This window comes from Coturnix japonica, chromosome 5, assembly GCF_054131305.1.
Source record: "Coturnix japonica strain WE chromosome 5, WE-NBRP24, whole genome shotgun sequence".
Classification (NCBI taxonomy): Eukaryota; Metazoa; Chordata; class Aves; order Galliformes; family Phasianidae; genus Coturnix; species Coturnix japonica.
Genome location: NC_140667.1, coordinates 21,820,866 through 21,837,641, shown reverse-complemented (window position 1 = coordinate 21,837,641; position 16,776 = coordinate 21,820,866). Strand labels below are relative to the sequence as shown.

Sequence of the window (16,776 nt, the reverse complement as noted above, 5' to 3'; positions counted from 1 at the left end):
ACACTGATGTCAAGCCAGTAAAAATAAGAGCAGAAACAGAGTTTTGGTCTTTGCGCTGCCTCAAAGGCATCTGAGCAGTACTGTGAAGAGCTGCAAGGCCTGCAAAGCGGAGGACATGCAACTCATAGAAGTGCACTTGTTTCCAGGAGCTAAGATGGAAAGCCTTTTCTTTCTTTTTTTAACTGTTAATGAAGACTGAGAGTTCAGTAGTAAATAGAAGTTCTCAGCCAACAGCATCTTCACAGCCAGGATTGAACCTGGGGAAAGCCCCAGTGCCGCAGGTCCCAGCCTGGCACCGGCACGCACAGATGTTTGCTCCTTGTCTGAGCATTAGGGAGCTGGGTCATCCCGGGGCAGATCTGGCTGCAGGGCAGGGGCCAAGGCTGGGCTCCTCCTCTAGACCCTGGGTGCTCAAAGCTCCGGGCTCCATGGGCTCCCATGCCCTGTGCTCACAGCCCCGCACTCCTCTCTTCCCACAGGTCTGGTTCCAGAATAGACGAGCCAAATGGCGCAAGCGGGAGCGGTTTGGCCAGATGCAACAGGTCCGGACCCACTTTTCCACTGCCTACGAGCTGCCTCTGCTCACCCGTGCTGAGAACTATGCCCAGGTGAGCACATCTCCTGCCCAAATCAGTCTGTTTGTCACTGCCCTGCTCCTGGTGGTCCTCAAGCCATACTTTGCTCCTGGGGTTCATCCCCTGCCCTCAGGCTGAGGTGCAGCAGCATGCGGTTGTGCCACTGAGCAGCAGAGGCATGGCAGCTGTTCAGCTGGGTGTCCTGTTGTGCTCCCTTGAGCCCTATTGGGTCACAGCCACCACAGCGGGCACCAAACCCTGCTGGGCTTCAGATCCATCATGCACTGTGTTTTCTAAACATCCTATAAAGGTCCGAGGTGTTGCCCCTTCCTAGACCCTGATGCTTTTTTTCCCCACAGATCCAGAACCCCTCCTGGATTGGCAACAACGGAGCCGCCTCCCCTGTGCCCGCTTGTGTCGTCCCCTGCGAGCCGGTGCCATCCTGCATGTCCCCCCACGCGCATCCCCACGCGGCTGGCGGCGTCTCCGACTTCCTCGGTGTCTCCGGAGCCGGCGGCCACGTGGGCCAGACTCACGTTGGCGGCCTCTTCGGCACGGCCGGCATCGGCCCCGGCCTCAACGGCTACGAGCTGAACAGCGAGCCGGACCGCAAGAGCTCCAGCATCGCGGCCCTGAGGATGAAGGCGAAGGAGCACAGCGCCGCGATCTCCTGGGCGACATGACAGGGCTGCCGCCCAGCGCCTCGGCACACCGCGAGAGCCAGTGGGGAAGCCGGGAGCCCGTCCAGCCGGGACTCCAGCCAGCCCTTGCCTCCTCGGGGATGTGAAAGCAGCACTTTGAGCTACCCTAGGTGTATAGAGGACGTGCGTTAAAGTAAGTGGCGTGTGCCCAGCACAGACATGGGAGGTCCTGGCCTCCTGGCACCAGGTCGGGGCTGTGCGGCAGTGATGCTGCCGCCTGCTCTGGAGGTGTCCTCTGCTATCGCCACTGCCTCCTCTAGGACTTGGATGTCTTTTCTCCCCGATCCTTTTTCTGACACCAGATCTGCCTTTCTGGAGAGCAAGAGCCCTCCAGAATCTCCAGAGGCTCCCCTGTCCCTCCACACATACAGCTCTTCACTCCTCAGAACCCATCTGCCTTGCGCAGGGGATGGGACAAGGACTCTGGCACCAGCAAAGAGACGCTCTTCAGGCTGCTCCTGCCCCGTGGGAGCCATGGCTGAATGGGGCGAGGGGTTACTCAAGGTCAGAAAGGTGGTGGTGCTATCTCACCTTCTTCCACCTAGCAGGAGATCAAGCATGGAGCTTGGGGGCCTCTTGTGTGGGCACAGTGCTGCCACATTGCTGTTCTTGATGGCTCTCCAGCCATCCAGCTAGAGATGTGCATATGAAGTGATGGCTGCTTGGCTCTGCTGGCCCCATGCAGAAGGTCACACCCCCATGAGCACTTGGCGTTTGCTCTGTTATAGTTGTGGTTGTTGTGCCATAGCAAAACATGTTCTATAGTTTTTACAGGGCCAGGAGTCCAGGGCCCCAGAGAGGTACAGCTTGAGCAGAACACACAGACAGGGCTGTGTGATGGCATCCTCTCATTGTCCCTGGCCAGTTCTGTGCAGCACTGTCTCTCTCCCATCACCTCTCATTCTCTGCTTCCCCAAAACCACCTGCCAGCACCTACCCACAGCTCCCCAAGCGACAGAGGGAGGGCCAAGGATTGTGGATAATGGCATTGCTCCATCTCTGGCCCCTCCAGTCCCCCCTCACCTAGCAGAATGAAGGAAACACCAGAACTTGCTCTCTCTCTTGAAGTCCCACCCATGGCTTTCTCCCTATGTGTTCCCACTTGCACAACTCTGTTAGTCTCCTCTGCAAGGCTACACCTCTCTCAAGCCATTCGATGGCATAATAAATAGCACCAAGTATAATTTCAGTTTCCTTCTGCCCCACCAAAGGTCACCTGCAGCCATAGCACACAGCTCACGAGTGGAACTCCAGTTTGATGAGCAAGAGAAGTGCAGGGTTTTGCCCCTTACAGCCATCACCTCAAGCTCCATCCCATCTAGGTGCAGGGAGATCTGGAGGCCCTGCAAAGGGCTGCAAACAGGCTACAACCAAATGTCATGATACAGGTTAACTGCATGCCATATAAAAATATATCTACAGTGCCTTGATATTGCCATATGCAAAATAGATGATTACATCAGTGCTAGATCAAATGTACCACATACTTAATGGAATATGGAAAGACATGTAGTGCTGTATCTTGTCTCTGTAAATATGCTGAGATGCCTGGCTCAGTGCACCTTGGGAACAACATGCAGTCAAGCAGACTATGTGGGTGACCTGGGCTTTTCTACTGAAGCAAACCATACTCATGTCCCAGCCTGAATGTTCAGCTGAGTTATCCGACTAAAAATGTGCTTCAGGTGCTAAAAATGATAGAGATTACTGAATAGCTCTGGATCACTGCCCTAATCTCTCTTTTTCTGCATGCACTGGCAATAATGTTACAGTTTAAATTGCAATGAACACCACCATTTACCTTACCCCTGACTTCCTTGCAAAGAGCCCTTTTCCCACAATGCAGAGGGAAAGGTGCTTTTCCACTGCAGTGCTCAGCCCCCAGAACTGAGCAGTGTGCAGCAGGTTGAAAGGGTGCATGGGGATGGATGCTGCAAGGGTGTGGGTACTGCTGGCTGTCCCACTGGGTGGCCATGGCCATGCTGGGGCTTTGCTGCACTCTGCTGAAGCTGAAGGGCATTCCTTCCTCAACTCTCACAGGACCAGGATTTCACCCAGGATGCATAACAGCTCATGAGATGAAGAGCATCATCCTCTCTTCTTTGTGCGCTGGCCTCTGACAACCCTAATCACTGCCAGGTGTGCCCAGCCCTGAGCTGCTGGGTGCACTGCAAGTGCAGAGCTCTGCTCCCATGCCCCGTTCACCTGCATAGCTCCTCTGCATCTGCCATCCTGCTGCACCGTCCCACCAACAACAGCCCGGGCATGCAAAGATGCAGGCAGGTCTTCAGCTGTGTGCATCTGTGCTTACACACATTTTTTAAAATTAATTTAATAGATTTTTTTTTAAACTAGCTGTTAAATTAACAAGAAAAGCTGTATAAATATATATATACACACACTTAGACATATGTGTGTGTATATATATATCATCTTAACTTAGCCAACCTGCATTTTTAAGGGTCACAGGGTTCATGCTGTTCTTGCAATTCAAGCTACCACAAGGATGCCTTTTAAAATAATAATAATTATTTTAATACTTTTCAACTCTATTTATGACTTTCTTCTCTATTTATTTCTTCTTTCTTTAGTATTTCACTCCTGTCCATACATAGAGTTGCAGTTCCCTGGCTGGGATTTAGATGCCTGTGAAGCTGCAAGTTTTGCCTTCCATTCCCCAGCCATGCTGTATCCTTCATGGTGCAGCACTGAGCCCCTGCTCCCTGAGCTCCCCTGTTCCCAAGCTGCCCTTTTCAGTCTTGCAGAGGGAGCAAAGGAGGCTGTCTTGCATTGCCCAGGGCTGGAAACACACAAGACATCCCAGATTTTGGGGCTAGGAATGGCAAGCAGGGAGAGCAGCACAGTTCCCAACAGGGGTTGACCCATAGCCGGGTGCTGCTGGTTGCAAAGCGCCCAGAACAGTTGTGCATACATCAGTGGCAGCAGCTGCAAGCCAGTGGTGAGCATCCCAAGGCTTCCCCAGTTTCTGTCCCCAGCCTTTTAACTCCTCTGAGCATCTCCTGCTGTTTGTGCTGGAGCACATCTGGCCTGCAACATGGGCAGGGGCACCACAGCAAAACCACCCGCATGGACACCCAGTGTGCACGAGGCGGCAGAGCTGCTGCACACGTGCGTGGCACCCCCTGCAGCACTCCCCTGGGGAGCAGGATGCGGGGGCTCTTTGGTGGTAGGGGCTTTTTGGGGGTGGGGAGGCCGGGTCCCATCTCATAGAGCAGAGCAGCGCCTTGTAAAATGTTCTCCAAACAAACAAAGCCAAAAAGGTAGTTTCCTGGAATAGGATTTAAAAAACAATCAGGCAGACACAGAGATCTGTGTTTATTTTGCTGCACTGACTGACACAACAGAAAGCAAACAGACCGAATTAGAAATTAAATCCAAATGGGAACAGGGGGAGGAAGTGGGCTGAAAGTCATCCCCAGCCCTTGCTGGGCCTGAGGAGGCAGTCCGGCACAGCCTGGCACCCCATTAGCTCTTTGTTGGTGCCCCACTCCCCACATTGCTAGGTAGGTAGGTAGAGCTAGGACTTTTGTACTACTGATTTTTTTGAAGGACAGTTTTCAATGTGTAATAATATATCGGTTTAGGTGTGCAGTGTTTGAAAGAGAGACTGGGAGAAAGAAAGAAAACGAACCTCAATCAATATCATTGTTTTTTTTTGTTGTTGTAAGATACTGTAACCTTGTATAAACGCAACCATTTCTTTGTTTTCCTTTAGCTTAAAGGCCTGGGGTGGAACGTATTAAAAATAAATAATTAAAAAAAAATTAAAAAGTTTTTAAAAGTTCAGGAAAAAAAAAGAAAGAATAAAAAACTCCTTACAAACATTGCCACGTGAGGTTTGTGCCATGCAATGTTAATGCCTGTGCAGCCGTGTATCAGCAATTCATTACAGTGGAACATTAAAATAAGAACGAACACACTTTGCAGCTTGGTTCTTTCCATATTTTGTTTTTTTTTTCCAAGTAAGTTATTGCACTTGCAGCTTCTTTCCTTCTTGTTTGTTTGGGGGGAGGGCTGGGATTTCTGGGCACTAATTTTTATTTCTCCAGTTTTTTTAAAGGGGTGCAATTGCTGGGAAGGCCCCCCCTGCCCCCGAGCCGCCGTGGCCGCGGAGGTACAAGCACTGTTGTTGTTGTTTTGGTTTGCAATAAACTCCTTCTCTTCTCTCCTCTCAACTGGAATCTGTCTGTTTTGTTCCTGACTCATGACAGATGAAATGCGATCAGAGGGGCCTCCAAAATCTCACGTTAATTGAAGTTGGCAAAAAATACTAACAGTGCCCTTTTGAACTGCTGACACAGTGCAGAATGGATTAGCCGGGGGTAGATTAACAACAGGTGGCAGCTCACGGGCCCGCTGCCCCTGCCCTACAAAGAGATGGCTGGCAGCCCGCAGCCTGGCATGGCAGCATCTCAACAGCCTCCCCCTGTCCCCCACAGCCCACATGGGCACTCACTGGGCTGTGGGCAGGCTGAACCCCCGGGCTTGGCCTCTCCCTCAGCCCCAGAGATTCTCAGCACACACCCGTTCCTACATCCTTCAACCTCATCCTAATGTGGGGAAAATACAGCACTGGCAGAAGCAGACTGGGTAAAAGCTCAAGCCCCCACATCCAGATGAGTACCAGAATGTGCCCCCTGCATAAGCAGAGCTGAGGAGGTACCCGGCAAACACCAGCAACCCACCAAGAACAGCAGAGCTTTCCATCAGCTGGCCGGGAGCACCAGCTCGGTTCAGCTGGAGCAGGGCTGTTTTCCATCTCTCAGAGAAACGGATAATGCAGGTGCTGTTGCAAGCTTATCCATTCCTCTCACTTGCAGAAGAAAAATTCCTTCCCTCCCCAAGCACTCAAAGACAGATTCTCCAGATGTTGGCAAAGTTCTGACTATAGAGAGAATAAAGCCAGTTTCAGTAACATCCTGCTTGTATGGGTTTACATCAGAAATCACTCCTGGCCTTAATATTGCCAAAGAACTCAAAAGTCTCCCCGTTAACTCTACAGATGAGAAGCCCAACACCTTTTGCTGAAGCTACGTTTTCCCATTAGCTTTACAGAAGTTGTTTAAAACACACGGCAACATTTCTTGCTGGGAGATGTGGCTACAGCACCCAAGTTAACACGTTCCTTACCTGCTGGAGAATATTACTTTGAGGCAGGGCAAAGTTCAAGCAGTTTTAATGAAAAACAATTCTTTCTTCCTGTAAACTAAACAGATTTGCCATTTTTTTCTTCCTTTTTTTTTTAAAAAAAGCGGGTTATTAACCTTTAAACAGATGTATGTACAATAATCTTCTCATCAGCAAGAAAGGCAACGGCCGTGCAAGGTGCACCTATTTATGGCCAGATGGAGCCCACATGTAAAGGTGTTGCATTTAATCTGAGGCAAACAAGTGTTTATTATTTGTGAAAGGATCTTCCACTTTCGCCTGCTTGTCAGTTCGTAACTTACTCACAGGGCAAAGACAGATGCTCTGAGTTAGCAGTGAGCTCCTTTTGCTGCAGCCTTGCTGAATTCCTGGATCTCATTTCACGGTCCTTTCTGCTTCCAACCTTTTCCCCTGTCTGTCTTTGTATGAAGTGTGGCAAATGGGGTATTGTTCCCCACCAGCCCTCAGCTGTAGGCACCCTAGTGTTGGGTCTCTGTGCATAGCTTGCAGCTGAGACCTGGCCCTCTCTTCTGAAGAAAGGTGTCACAGTGTGTTTTCAGACAGCTAGACCATCAAGCAAGAAGCAGCATTTCTCTGGACTATCATCTTCCTAAGGGACTCATCTACCGGGTGAGAGGTAGAAGCGAAGGCGTTAACCCTGGGCAGGTGAATATCTATAAGCAGCACTTTACCCAGGCTTTGGCATTAACTTTCCAGGTTCTCATTGCTGCACAGAATGGGGGCAGAGGCAGAAGAGCTAAAATTATACTTAAAAGCAACATTTACAGCAACAAATCTCAATTGCACACCATAAAAAACTTACATGGTTCTGTATAGCCCAAGATCTTCATGTCTGCCTGTCAAATGGTCCAGCTTTCACCTTTTCACAGTCCTCCACCAACCGATATTAAGGCTAAAAATCCAACAGATTATATCATAATTCTTCTAGTATTTTCTTATAATTCTGCAGAAATAGTCACAACACATATTATTTCTCTTCACAGATACACCATTCTTCCCCTGTCAATCTTAGCTGCTGTCTTTCCTGTTCACACAGATTAGTACTGAGCACTGATTCAAGTTCATAGACTGAATGAAACCATGACTAAGTTGCATTGATCTTAAACCACTATTATTGTATAGCTGTCATTCTAGACTGAACAGGAACACTTCCTATTTAGGCAAGAAAACAGGCAAGTGGAACAAGTACGGGAAATTTGAAGTGGAATTACTGGATCCTTTTCCAAACTAATGAAAACAGCAAATAGGCAACATTGCAGGGAATACCTTTGAGCTGTGCTGCCTATTTTCAGTTGGAAAACTCCTTGTGTTCTGCTAGCTCCACACCACTCCACTTAATTGCATCAATTGTCGCTGTTATCCTTTAATGGGAAACATAACTCACGTTCAAAGCAACCATGAGAAGCTGCAGACAGGGGAATCCTGAAGATCAGCAGAGGTGGGACTGTATTACAGCCTTTTCCATCAGGCTGAAATTACACAGAGTGCACCAGGAATGTCTCTAAATGGCTTTAAGCCAGGACAGGCTAAAGCATGCTGACAATGAAAGTCAAGGCTAGCGGCCTTGGGACCGAGCTACTCAAAACTCTAAAAAAACACCTCAGACAGTGTAGCAAATTTGTTAAAACAGAGGTTTAGGATACTGGTATTCAACTCTATTTTTACCCACACAACCTCCTAAGGCCATGGGTACACCACAGCTTCTCTCCATGTGCTTATCTACAATACTAAGTAAGATACTTACTCAAGCAGGAGGCGTGAGATGCTGTTTGCTGTTCTGCTCATACAGCAGTGGTGTCCATGGCAAAAACAGCTTACACTATGTATTTGTATGCTCACAACAGCATGAGATACAACCAAAACACTCCCAACTCATCAGTAAACTAAAAGGCCTCTAGCTGATATTTCTGCTAAGCAAATGCACGTCTCCATCTGTACCAAGGTTTGCAAGAGGGTTGAAGTGACCACCTGTGCTGTAGTATTGCTACAGCAGTAGCTTCCAAGTGAAAGGGCTGGATGGGAGACATATGCAGTACTAATTAACCATTTTGAGATCCTTCCTGATCAAAACATGCTCTACCTGTTGTAAGTATGCTAGTTACAAGACACTTATTATGGAGCTTTCAACATAGGGAAGAACTACTTGCTGCAGTAAAGTCACTAGTATTTGAACTGCACCAGCAGAAGCAAGATGGGCAGCAGGACATTCAAGAGCAGGAGATGGCAAAGAGATCAGTGCATGCTAGGGTTTGAATTGGCACATCCTGCAGTGAGCCAGTGGGGCTGGGAGGAAGGAAAGAGTCAATACAACACAGGGAGAGCTTGTGATGCTAAAAACACACACTTAAGACTTACCAGGACTGGAAGGGCACACGGTGTGGTCCATCATACCCCTCACTATTCACAGGTAGGAAGGTGTATCACTCATAGGCCCTTTTGCAGTATGCTCGGTGCAGAAAGTGGTGGAACAAAGTGCTGCTACCACACTGAATTCCACCATTATGATGATTCAGCCAAAGCTCTATTCTCAAAAGCACAATTCTTCAACATTTGCTGTCTCTCTTCACAAAAAGAAAAAGGGTCTGTTCCCTATTTCTCTAAGACAAATGCTACTGTCAAATCTTGGCAGAAAATAAGAGTAACAAGGATTTGTTCAAAGAAGGTGACTGGGATATATTCGTGCAGAGCAAACTTCTGCTTCAAAGAAACATCCATTCTGCTTATGGGAAAGACAAAATACTGACAGGTCTTGATGACATACATGGTGGATATTCAAGTTCAACACAGATTTGTGTAGCAAAATAGCCCAGATTCTCCCTTGTAAATGCATTTGTATTTCCTTATGTATAACAACACAGCTCTGAAAGTGAAATACAACAAACTCTCCTTGGATTTATCTTTTAATACACCAATATTAAACTCTTCTGATAACATATATACAATGAAAAGTGAACAGTGATCTTAATTTAATGACTAACAATAAAACCATTCCAGTCATATAGGTACACCTTACCTCTATAGGCTTAGCATCAAGAACAACAGAACAATTATAAATGAAATGAAGAAGTAGGTCATTCTACACTTTTTTTTCTTCAGTCAATTTTCTCCATGGCATCAGTAGAGAAAAAACTACCATTTAAGTCAGACGGCCCTATAAAACCAACAGTAAATTGCTAAAAGACAAAAAATAAAATAAAATAAAATAAAATAAAATAAAATAAAATAAAATAAAATAAAATAAAATAAAATAAACTGGTACATATCACTGGATGTTTTGAGGACAGAAAATTCACTCTGACACTCTGGGGTGCAGACACAAAGACCTGCTGCCTTTTAACTGACTCGAGACCATAGACCAGTCTAGAAGGGCTTGTTAAGCTGCACCCACCCAAAAATATACAATCAGCCAACTGAAATCCTCCACGTCTTTTTACACCTTGAGCAAAAGATGCAAAACTGGCATTACTGAAGAAGAACAAAAAAAAAATCACAGCAGCTTCACTATTCTGTGCAAGGAAGATGTAACAGATCAGTTACACTGCTAAGCTGAGATCAGCCCCCCTCCAAAAAGACTAAAATTCAAGTGACCACTACACTGTCACAGCCACCCTTTAGATGACAAATTCCCAGGGGAAATATGCTGGTATCTCTTGATGCTCAAGCACCAGGACATAAACCGACAGAAAGAAGCAGAAAGAAACTCCATGAACACACAAGACTGCAAAGGAGAAATAGAGAACAGATACAGACATTCCTGTATCTTGTGATACCCACTGTGCAGCAGCAGATGTTGTCACTGCTAAAGCACTCCTAACTCCCTAACATCCCTCTCACAGCAAGTCAGGAATGAAACAAAGACTACAGTGAAAAACATTTAGTAGTAATTAAACGTTCCCAGAGATTTGGACGATACAGTTTACAGGCACGTCCCAGCGGAGTTATGAAGTGAAGCATCCCCTCAGAGCTATTGTTCCAATATGATTTTCATTCACAGCATATCCACTGTGTTGGGCAATAAGATAAGTCTTAGTGGGGGTGAGACAAATAGGAGCAGATGTTTCCTGTTTCTAGCCTGACTTTCATTTGGTTTCTGTCATTGCTGCCTACCCAGCTTAGGAGAGGGGGTGAACTGTGATGCCTAACACTTGTCCTATTGTTTGAGGTTTGGCAAAATCTGAGAAATAAGGTTGCTCGCAGTGGAATGGAACGATGGTCCATCAAGTAGGCTATCCCTGTAACTGGCAGCAATGGACATTTCAAAAACCGGTTAAATCACCCTTATCTGGTAACAGACATTTTATCTGTGGAGCTGGAAAGGAGATCTTTTTCTCAGCCCAGCTTGAGATCATCCTTAATATCAAAGGACAAGAGGCAATAGTCCAGGCAACTTTATTTCTAATTTTACTGAATTTAGTTTTCTAATTGAAGTTAATTTTGGTGTTGAGAAACATTACCAAGGCTTGTAAGAAAGGTAATGGATCTCCAAAGCTCTGTTTCAATGGCAGCCTGCAGCAATGGGTTCCTTAGTTGAATTACAAACTAAGACCCAGCAATTTTTTTCCAGCAGGGTACAGTGCGTATTAGTAATACCTTGCACATGAACACATCCCTTCATATTAAGGCTGTGAGAATTGCTGTAAATTGAAGTGGTTTACAAACCAATATTAAAACAGACTGTTTGCTGAAGAGGATTCAGACATTAAACCTTTACTTTGTAGCTGCTGTTGCAACAGACAACCAGGATGTAAAATCGTTACCTGGCTTTTCTGCTGAAAAATGAAAAGCGAATATATCTTAAGATTGAAAGACACATTTCTCTCTGTATAATACAACTGGTTTTGACACAGTGTCCCAGTATCTTGCATCAATGCAGCAGAAAACCTGAGATTTATGCAGAAAGGAAGGCTACAGAAAGTGGAGTTGTATCCTGCAGGTCTCCGCATTAAATACCATCCTGCTGTGTGCCTCAATTTGCATAAAAAAGTAAGAAAATGCTTTTTTAAACCACATAACAAAATACTGATTTTTGTTGTCAACATTGTAAAAAAATAAACAGTTGTCCCACTAAGCAGGAAAAATGTTTGTTATGCAGGTACATAAGCCCAAAATTAAGCTCAAGATGGAAGTCCACCAACCACCCAGAAAATAAGCTCCTCCCAAAAGAGCAGCTATACGTTGGAGACAGTTGCTTCAGATGGATGGATGCTTACAAACCAGAGGGCCAATGCACATTCAATTGAAGAAGTCAGTCATGTCACAGAGAGAGAAATTCAGTTTTATTCTCCCAGATGCACAGTCTCCTTTGGAGAAGTGTTTGCTTGACATTTCTGGTAGGAATTGTCAACAGATTCAATCCTTTGTGAGCAACAGAGAAGGAGCTGTTCAGCTTTCCTCTACATCTTAGTGCAATATGAAAGGAGGAAAACGCATCAGAATACACTAATTGCCATCTCCCTCAGATGTAACCCACTCTCTAACATTATTTTTTTCTTTAAGAGACTTATATTCTTCTTAGTACCTCTTCTGCTGGTGTTTTCAGTGGTCAGGTTTGTCTCATAGCTGCCTTTACAAGCTGCCGATATTGGGAAAGCTCTTCAGTTTCTCAGGAAAGTCATCTTTATACAGAACAGGGTCAGCACGGTGCTCCACCACTTTCAGAGGCATGGTCCCAAAGACAGAGGCAAACTTATTGATGCATTCAGATCTGGTAAAAGGGAAAGCAGTGTGATTAAGAACTGCAACAACCAGGCTGGTTACCAGCTCCCACACCAACATAACTGGTAGAAAAACAACTCGGTTAACCTTCCCTCATGTGTTTGGAAGTATCTTAGCCATATTGACTACCAGTAAATAAGAAGAGAGCCTCACCACAGAGAGAACTAAAGAGAAGTTGGTGTTCTTTGATTTATCCATTTAATCACAGAGAAGAGCAAGGGGATGCCGGCAGCAGCACATGTGCACTTGGAGGTCAAAGCTTCCCCTTTCCCTCCCCCTAGAATTCCAGTCATTCTTCAAGCAATGTACATGCTGTAAACCAGAACAGATTAACTGCCAACATGTCTCTTAAAGGGCCACTATTGGGTTGGTTTGGCTCAAAACGAGAGTCTTGCACAAAACAAGCCTCCATGAAAATGAATTTCTACAAAAAGTCTTTTTTTTTCTTTTTTCCAGACTTCTTCAGAAACCCTGCCTTTCCCAGAAAAATAACCACGCTTTGTTATATATGTGGCACTGATTATACTGTAACTCAAAGGTAAAGCTAAATAAAAATTAAAACAAAATGAACTAGCTTATTTTCCTAGTCTAAATAACAGCCTTGAGTGTTGAGGCATCACATTAGCACAAAGGAGATCAGATCACTGACAATACTTCCAGTTTTAATAATTTCAGGTGTCAGTAATGCTGTGAAAGGGAGCAGCCATGTGCTTCAAAAGCCAAGCAAACAGATGTTTAACCTTACAGTGCTCCTTTAGCTCTTTCACTGAAAGGCGTGCTACCTGTGTCAGCAAGGCAAGGAAAACGTGGCTAATCTCACCTCAGTCAGTGCTCAGCTAGCATTAGCTGCTTACTTCATAATGCAGCTCTTAAACATTTCAGACACCGAGAACCATGATGACAGTCCCCAAGATGTAACACTACAAGAACATTTTTTCTGCCATTTGGAAACAAAGAGAGAGGAGTGCTCTGACTCAGCTGGGAAGGCTGCCGTGCTGCAAGCAGTACTGGAGCAGGTCTCTCTGCAACCACCGCTCTCCCTTCCCGACCCCTTCAGAGGGTTAGGGGGTCATAATGGCTCCAGGATCACTTTCCTGAACAGACCCAGTCAATCACACCAACTGAGTGTGACAGTTTTGTGATGGAGACTGCAAAACTGTTTTTCAAAACTAATTCCTCAGTATCTCAGCCATTCCATACTCTCTCCTTAGCTACAGTAAATGACTGAAAAACACAAAGTTCAAGTTGCTGAAGAGCCACAACTCCGCACAGCTATTTTAATCCCCTTCCTGGCCTGAGGAGAGTCAGAAAGTGACTTAATGGGTGATACTTGAAAAAAACTCTCAATGCAAAAAAATACAGAGATCTCCCTTTCTGCAATCTTCTCATATCCTCACACTTCATCCTACCCTACCTCTGGGTTCAAATCTTCATGCTAGGAAATAACCAAAAAGGAGCTCAGAGAGGACGAGGAAACCTTGCAGTGGCAAACTGCAATCAAAGTTGTTTCATAGCAGGAAAGCCCAGACTTCACAGGCTAGGAAGTAGATGTGTATATGAGAAGCCTGCACAGCTGCTGTGCCTCACTGGTTTCTGGAATACAAGGCCTTTTACTTCTACTCCACTGGTTCAAATCTGCCTCTGCCAAGAATGACTGAAAGACATTGTAATGTAACAGCTGCTTGGTGGCCTGTGTGAAATGAATTAGTTATCTCAGCCTGCTGCCGGGTTGGCATATGTCCACGTCACAGCCAACACTGTCACAGGCGGAACTAAGCAGCATCCTCTGAGCAGAACATAAAACCAATTAGACAGTGGAGACCCAACTGCTCTCTTCCCCATGAGGTCACAAAACTAAGTTGAATTTGAGTTCTTAGAGAAATACCAAGATGGACACCCTCTACAGCCAAACTCATTCCATGGTAAGACCAGGCATACCAGTACAACATCTTTCACCACTGAGAAATCACCCCTGGGATGCTAAAGAAATGTTTACATGAAAAAAATGGCATTCTAGTCATAAAAGTTAGTCCTCAGGAAACATCAAACTCAAATAGTAGAAGCAGTTTTTTTGAGTGAAAGAAATGTCACACACAAACCACAACATATGTTTGAAGGAAAGCTGCCTCTTTCAAAAAGATTTCATCTCCTTCACTGAACTAAATCACTTGAATGCTCAAGTATTTGCCACTTTCAGATAATATAAAACAGAAAGGACATCTAGCACATTAAACATTGAGAAACAGGAAGGCAAAAAAACATAACATGTTGTCCTATATAGAGGGTAGGTGTTTTTCTTGGCTGTGTTGTTAGCTCTGCAAATTCATACTAACAGAGGCATCTTTTCTTCCCACAGTTATTCATTTTTCCTTTGCTCTGCTGACAAGGTGCAGTTGTGCTCAACAAGGCATTTAGATAGTGTGAATCAAGAAATTGGGAGCCCTGCTGTCCGTTGCAGACTGGATCAACTTCATACATGTTAAGGTCTCCTCTTCTTTGCAACTCAGATATTTTTGGCGATGGTAACTCTGCACCCACACTCTTTGGTCAGATATCTGCTCAGTTTGCCTCTTGAGGGAAAGCATTCCTATTTTGACTTCAATAAATAAAACACCACTTTCATTGCTGCTGTAAAAGCAGCTCAACTCTTTGCTACATTTACTGTACAATCACCGGGTAGATGCTGTGCATCTCTGTGCTATTTCAGAAACAAAAACCCATTTGTCTTGCAAACAGCAGGATGATCCCTGGATATCTGGGCAAGTAACTTGCTCAGACTACTCACAATCTGTCAATGGCAATAAACAAGGGCCAGACACCTGGGGAAGCTGCAAGTGAAGCTGATAAGGGCTCTTTGCCTGATATGCCAGGCATTATTCTGGGTATCCAACACTGTAATGTACCAAGTTATTGTTCCATAATATGTTGTTTTCTGACACATATACCTTTTCCATTTACCTTCTCAACTAGTAACAGAAAATAGCTAACATATCTATATGAATGTTATCCAGGTGTAGCGTGTACTCTCAGAATTTATGATTTTCAAAATGAAGCACGAATCTGCGAACCACCAACTTTTCTCCTGCATCCAGACTCCATGGCAGTATTTGCACTTTTGACTGGACAAATAAAACATGTGGATGTGCACTCAGTGTAACATTTCAGTTTCATCTCAGTTACTGTCACTGTCAGAAACTACAGTGGAGAAGCAATGCAATAGCTTAAACATGTTCCGGATAAACTGTCAAAGATACTTCACCTTGAGAACACAATAATTGCTGGAGACATGGAAAAATGACCTTTACCCTGCATCATAATGCACTCTGGAGGAAAGATGGCTTTTTCATCTTCTGTTTTTATAGCGCTAACCTTAATGAGAACCTACTTCATGTCTGAAATTCCTACACGCTGTTGTAATGCTAATAGCACGATCATAGGAAAGCTCACCTGGGTTCTGGGAGTCCATTCTGCAAGCCAGCACAGAACAGCTAGATAAATAACATCCTCCTGTGCTTCTTTCAGCTAACATTTAAGAGCCTCCAGCCCCTTTCTAAAGGAGTTCTCTGCAGAGTAATTTTTACTTTCTTCATGGGTACCTTTTACAACTGACTTTATCTATATGTATTTTTTAAGCTAGCCTTATTATACATCCTGTCCAAACACCTACGGTTTAACTTTGGTAGTTGCACTCTTCAATGGACAATACATTTAAATTCTATATCCACGACGAGTGCGATAAACTACTTGTTTCACAAAGAGCAGGATGGTCCCTGAATACCTGCGCAAGTAACTAACTCATGCTACCTGCTCACAGCTCCCCCATCAATTGTATGGCTGCAAATGATTTTCCCCAAAGCTTGCAGAGGAGATGCCACAGGCTAAGAAGCCTGAGGGGAAAAGCCTTTGTCTGCCCCTAGTTAACATCACCTAATAATAATTAATGTACATTTATTCTCAGCTCTTTACAAACAATGACTCAAAAACCTTTGTGAAAGTGAGCCGTGTTTTCCTTATTTTAAGTATTTAGTAGCCAGTGTAGAGGGAAGTTTAGGGCTTGGCCAAGGCTAGGAAGCCTTTTTTACTGTAAAGAGAGTAATGGAACTCTTACAGCTATGCAGCTTACGGTATTTCACTAAGCATTTGCTGCCTTTGCAAACACATACTTCATTTCAAAATAAAATTCTCACAAAATATAATATTACTGCCATTGTTAGAAAATGCCACATGCAATTGTGCAGGTGAATGCCTTTCATTATTGGAAACAATGCATTTCAGAAAGACAATGTACAAAGAACAACACAAATAACATCAGCAATTTATATCCCTGTTAGTCAGTCATTCTTCAGTAAGCAAACAAACTGGCTGGATAAAAAAATAAAAAAATCTCATATTCCTTACTGTTCCATGATACAACTACATTCCCTGATAGAATATAAACGTGACATTACTGAAAACACAGCAAACAACCTGTATGTCATACATGTCCGATACACTTTACAGCAAATCTGCTAAAAAATGTACCCTTTCTAAAGTTCTTTCAGTAGTCTGCTTTTCAGTGTCACATTATCCACTGTGGGAATGGCTTCTGTTGATCA

The 16,776-nt window shown here is 44.8% G+C and overlaps 2 protein-coding genes across 5 annotated transcripts in view; one reads left to right on the top strand and one right to left on the bottom strand.

Annotated features, from left to right (window-relative positions):
- ALX4 (ALX homeobox 4) overlaps window positions 1-5,472 on the top strand; it is a 28,860-nt gene extending 23,388 nt beyond the window's left edge. For all 4 annotated transcript variants that reach the window (XM_015864508.3, XM_085550239.1, XM_085550241.1 and 1 more), the window contains 2 exons: window positions 480-608; window positions 935-5,472. In XM_015864508.3, coding sequence (XP_015719994.1) covers window positions 480-608; window positions 935-1,258 — 453 coding nt within the window. In that variant the 3' untranslated portion in view covers window positions 1,259-5,472. The remainder of the gene's footprint in view (window positions 1-479; window positions 609-934) is intronic.
- A 3,881-nt stretch (window positions 5,473-9,353) lies between these two features.
- Window positions 9,354-16,776, bottom strand: part of EXT2 (exostosin glycosyltransferase 2) — a 67,567-nt gene continuing 60,144 nt past the window's right edge. Inside the window, exon 14 of the mRNA XM_015864507.3 lies at window positions 9,354-12,170. Coding sequence (XP_015719993.1) covers window positions 12,032-12,170 — 139 coding nt within the window. The 3' untranslated portion in view covers window positions 9,354-12,031. The remainder of the gene's footprint in view (window positions 12,171-16,776) is intronic.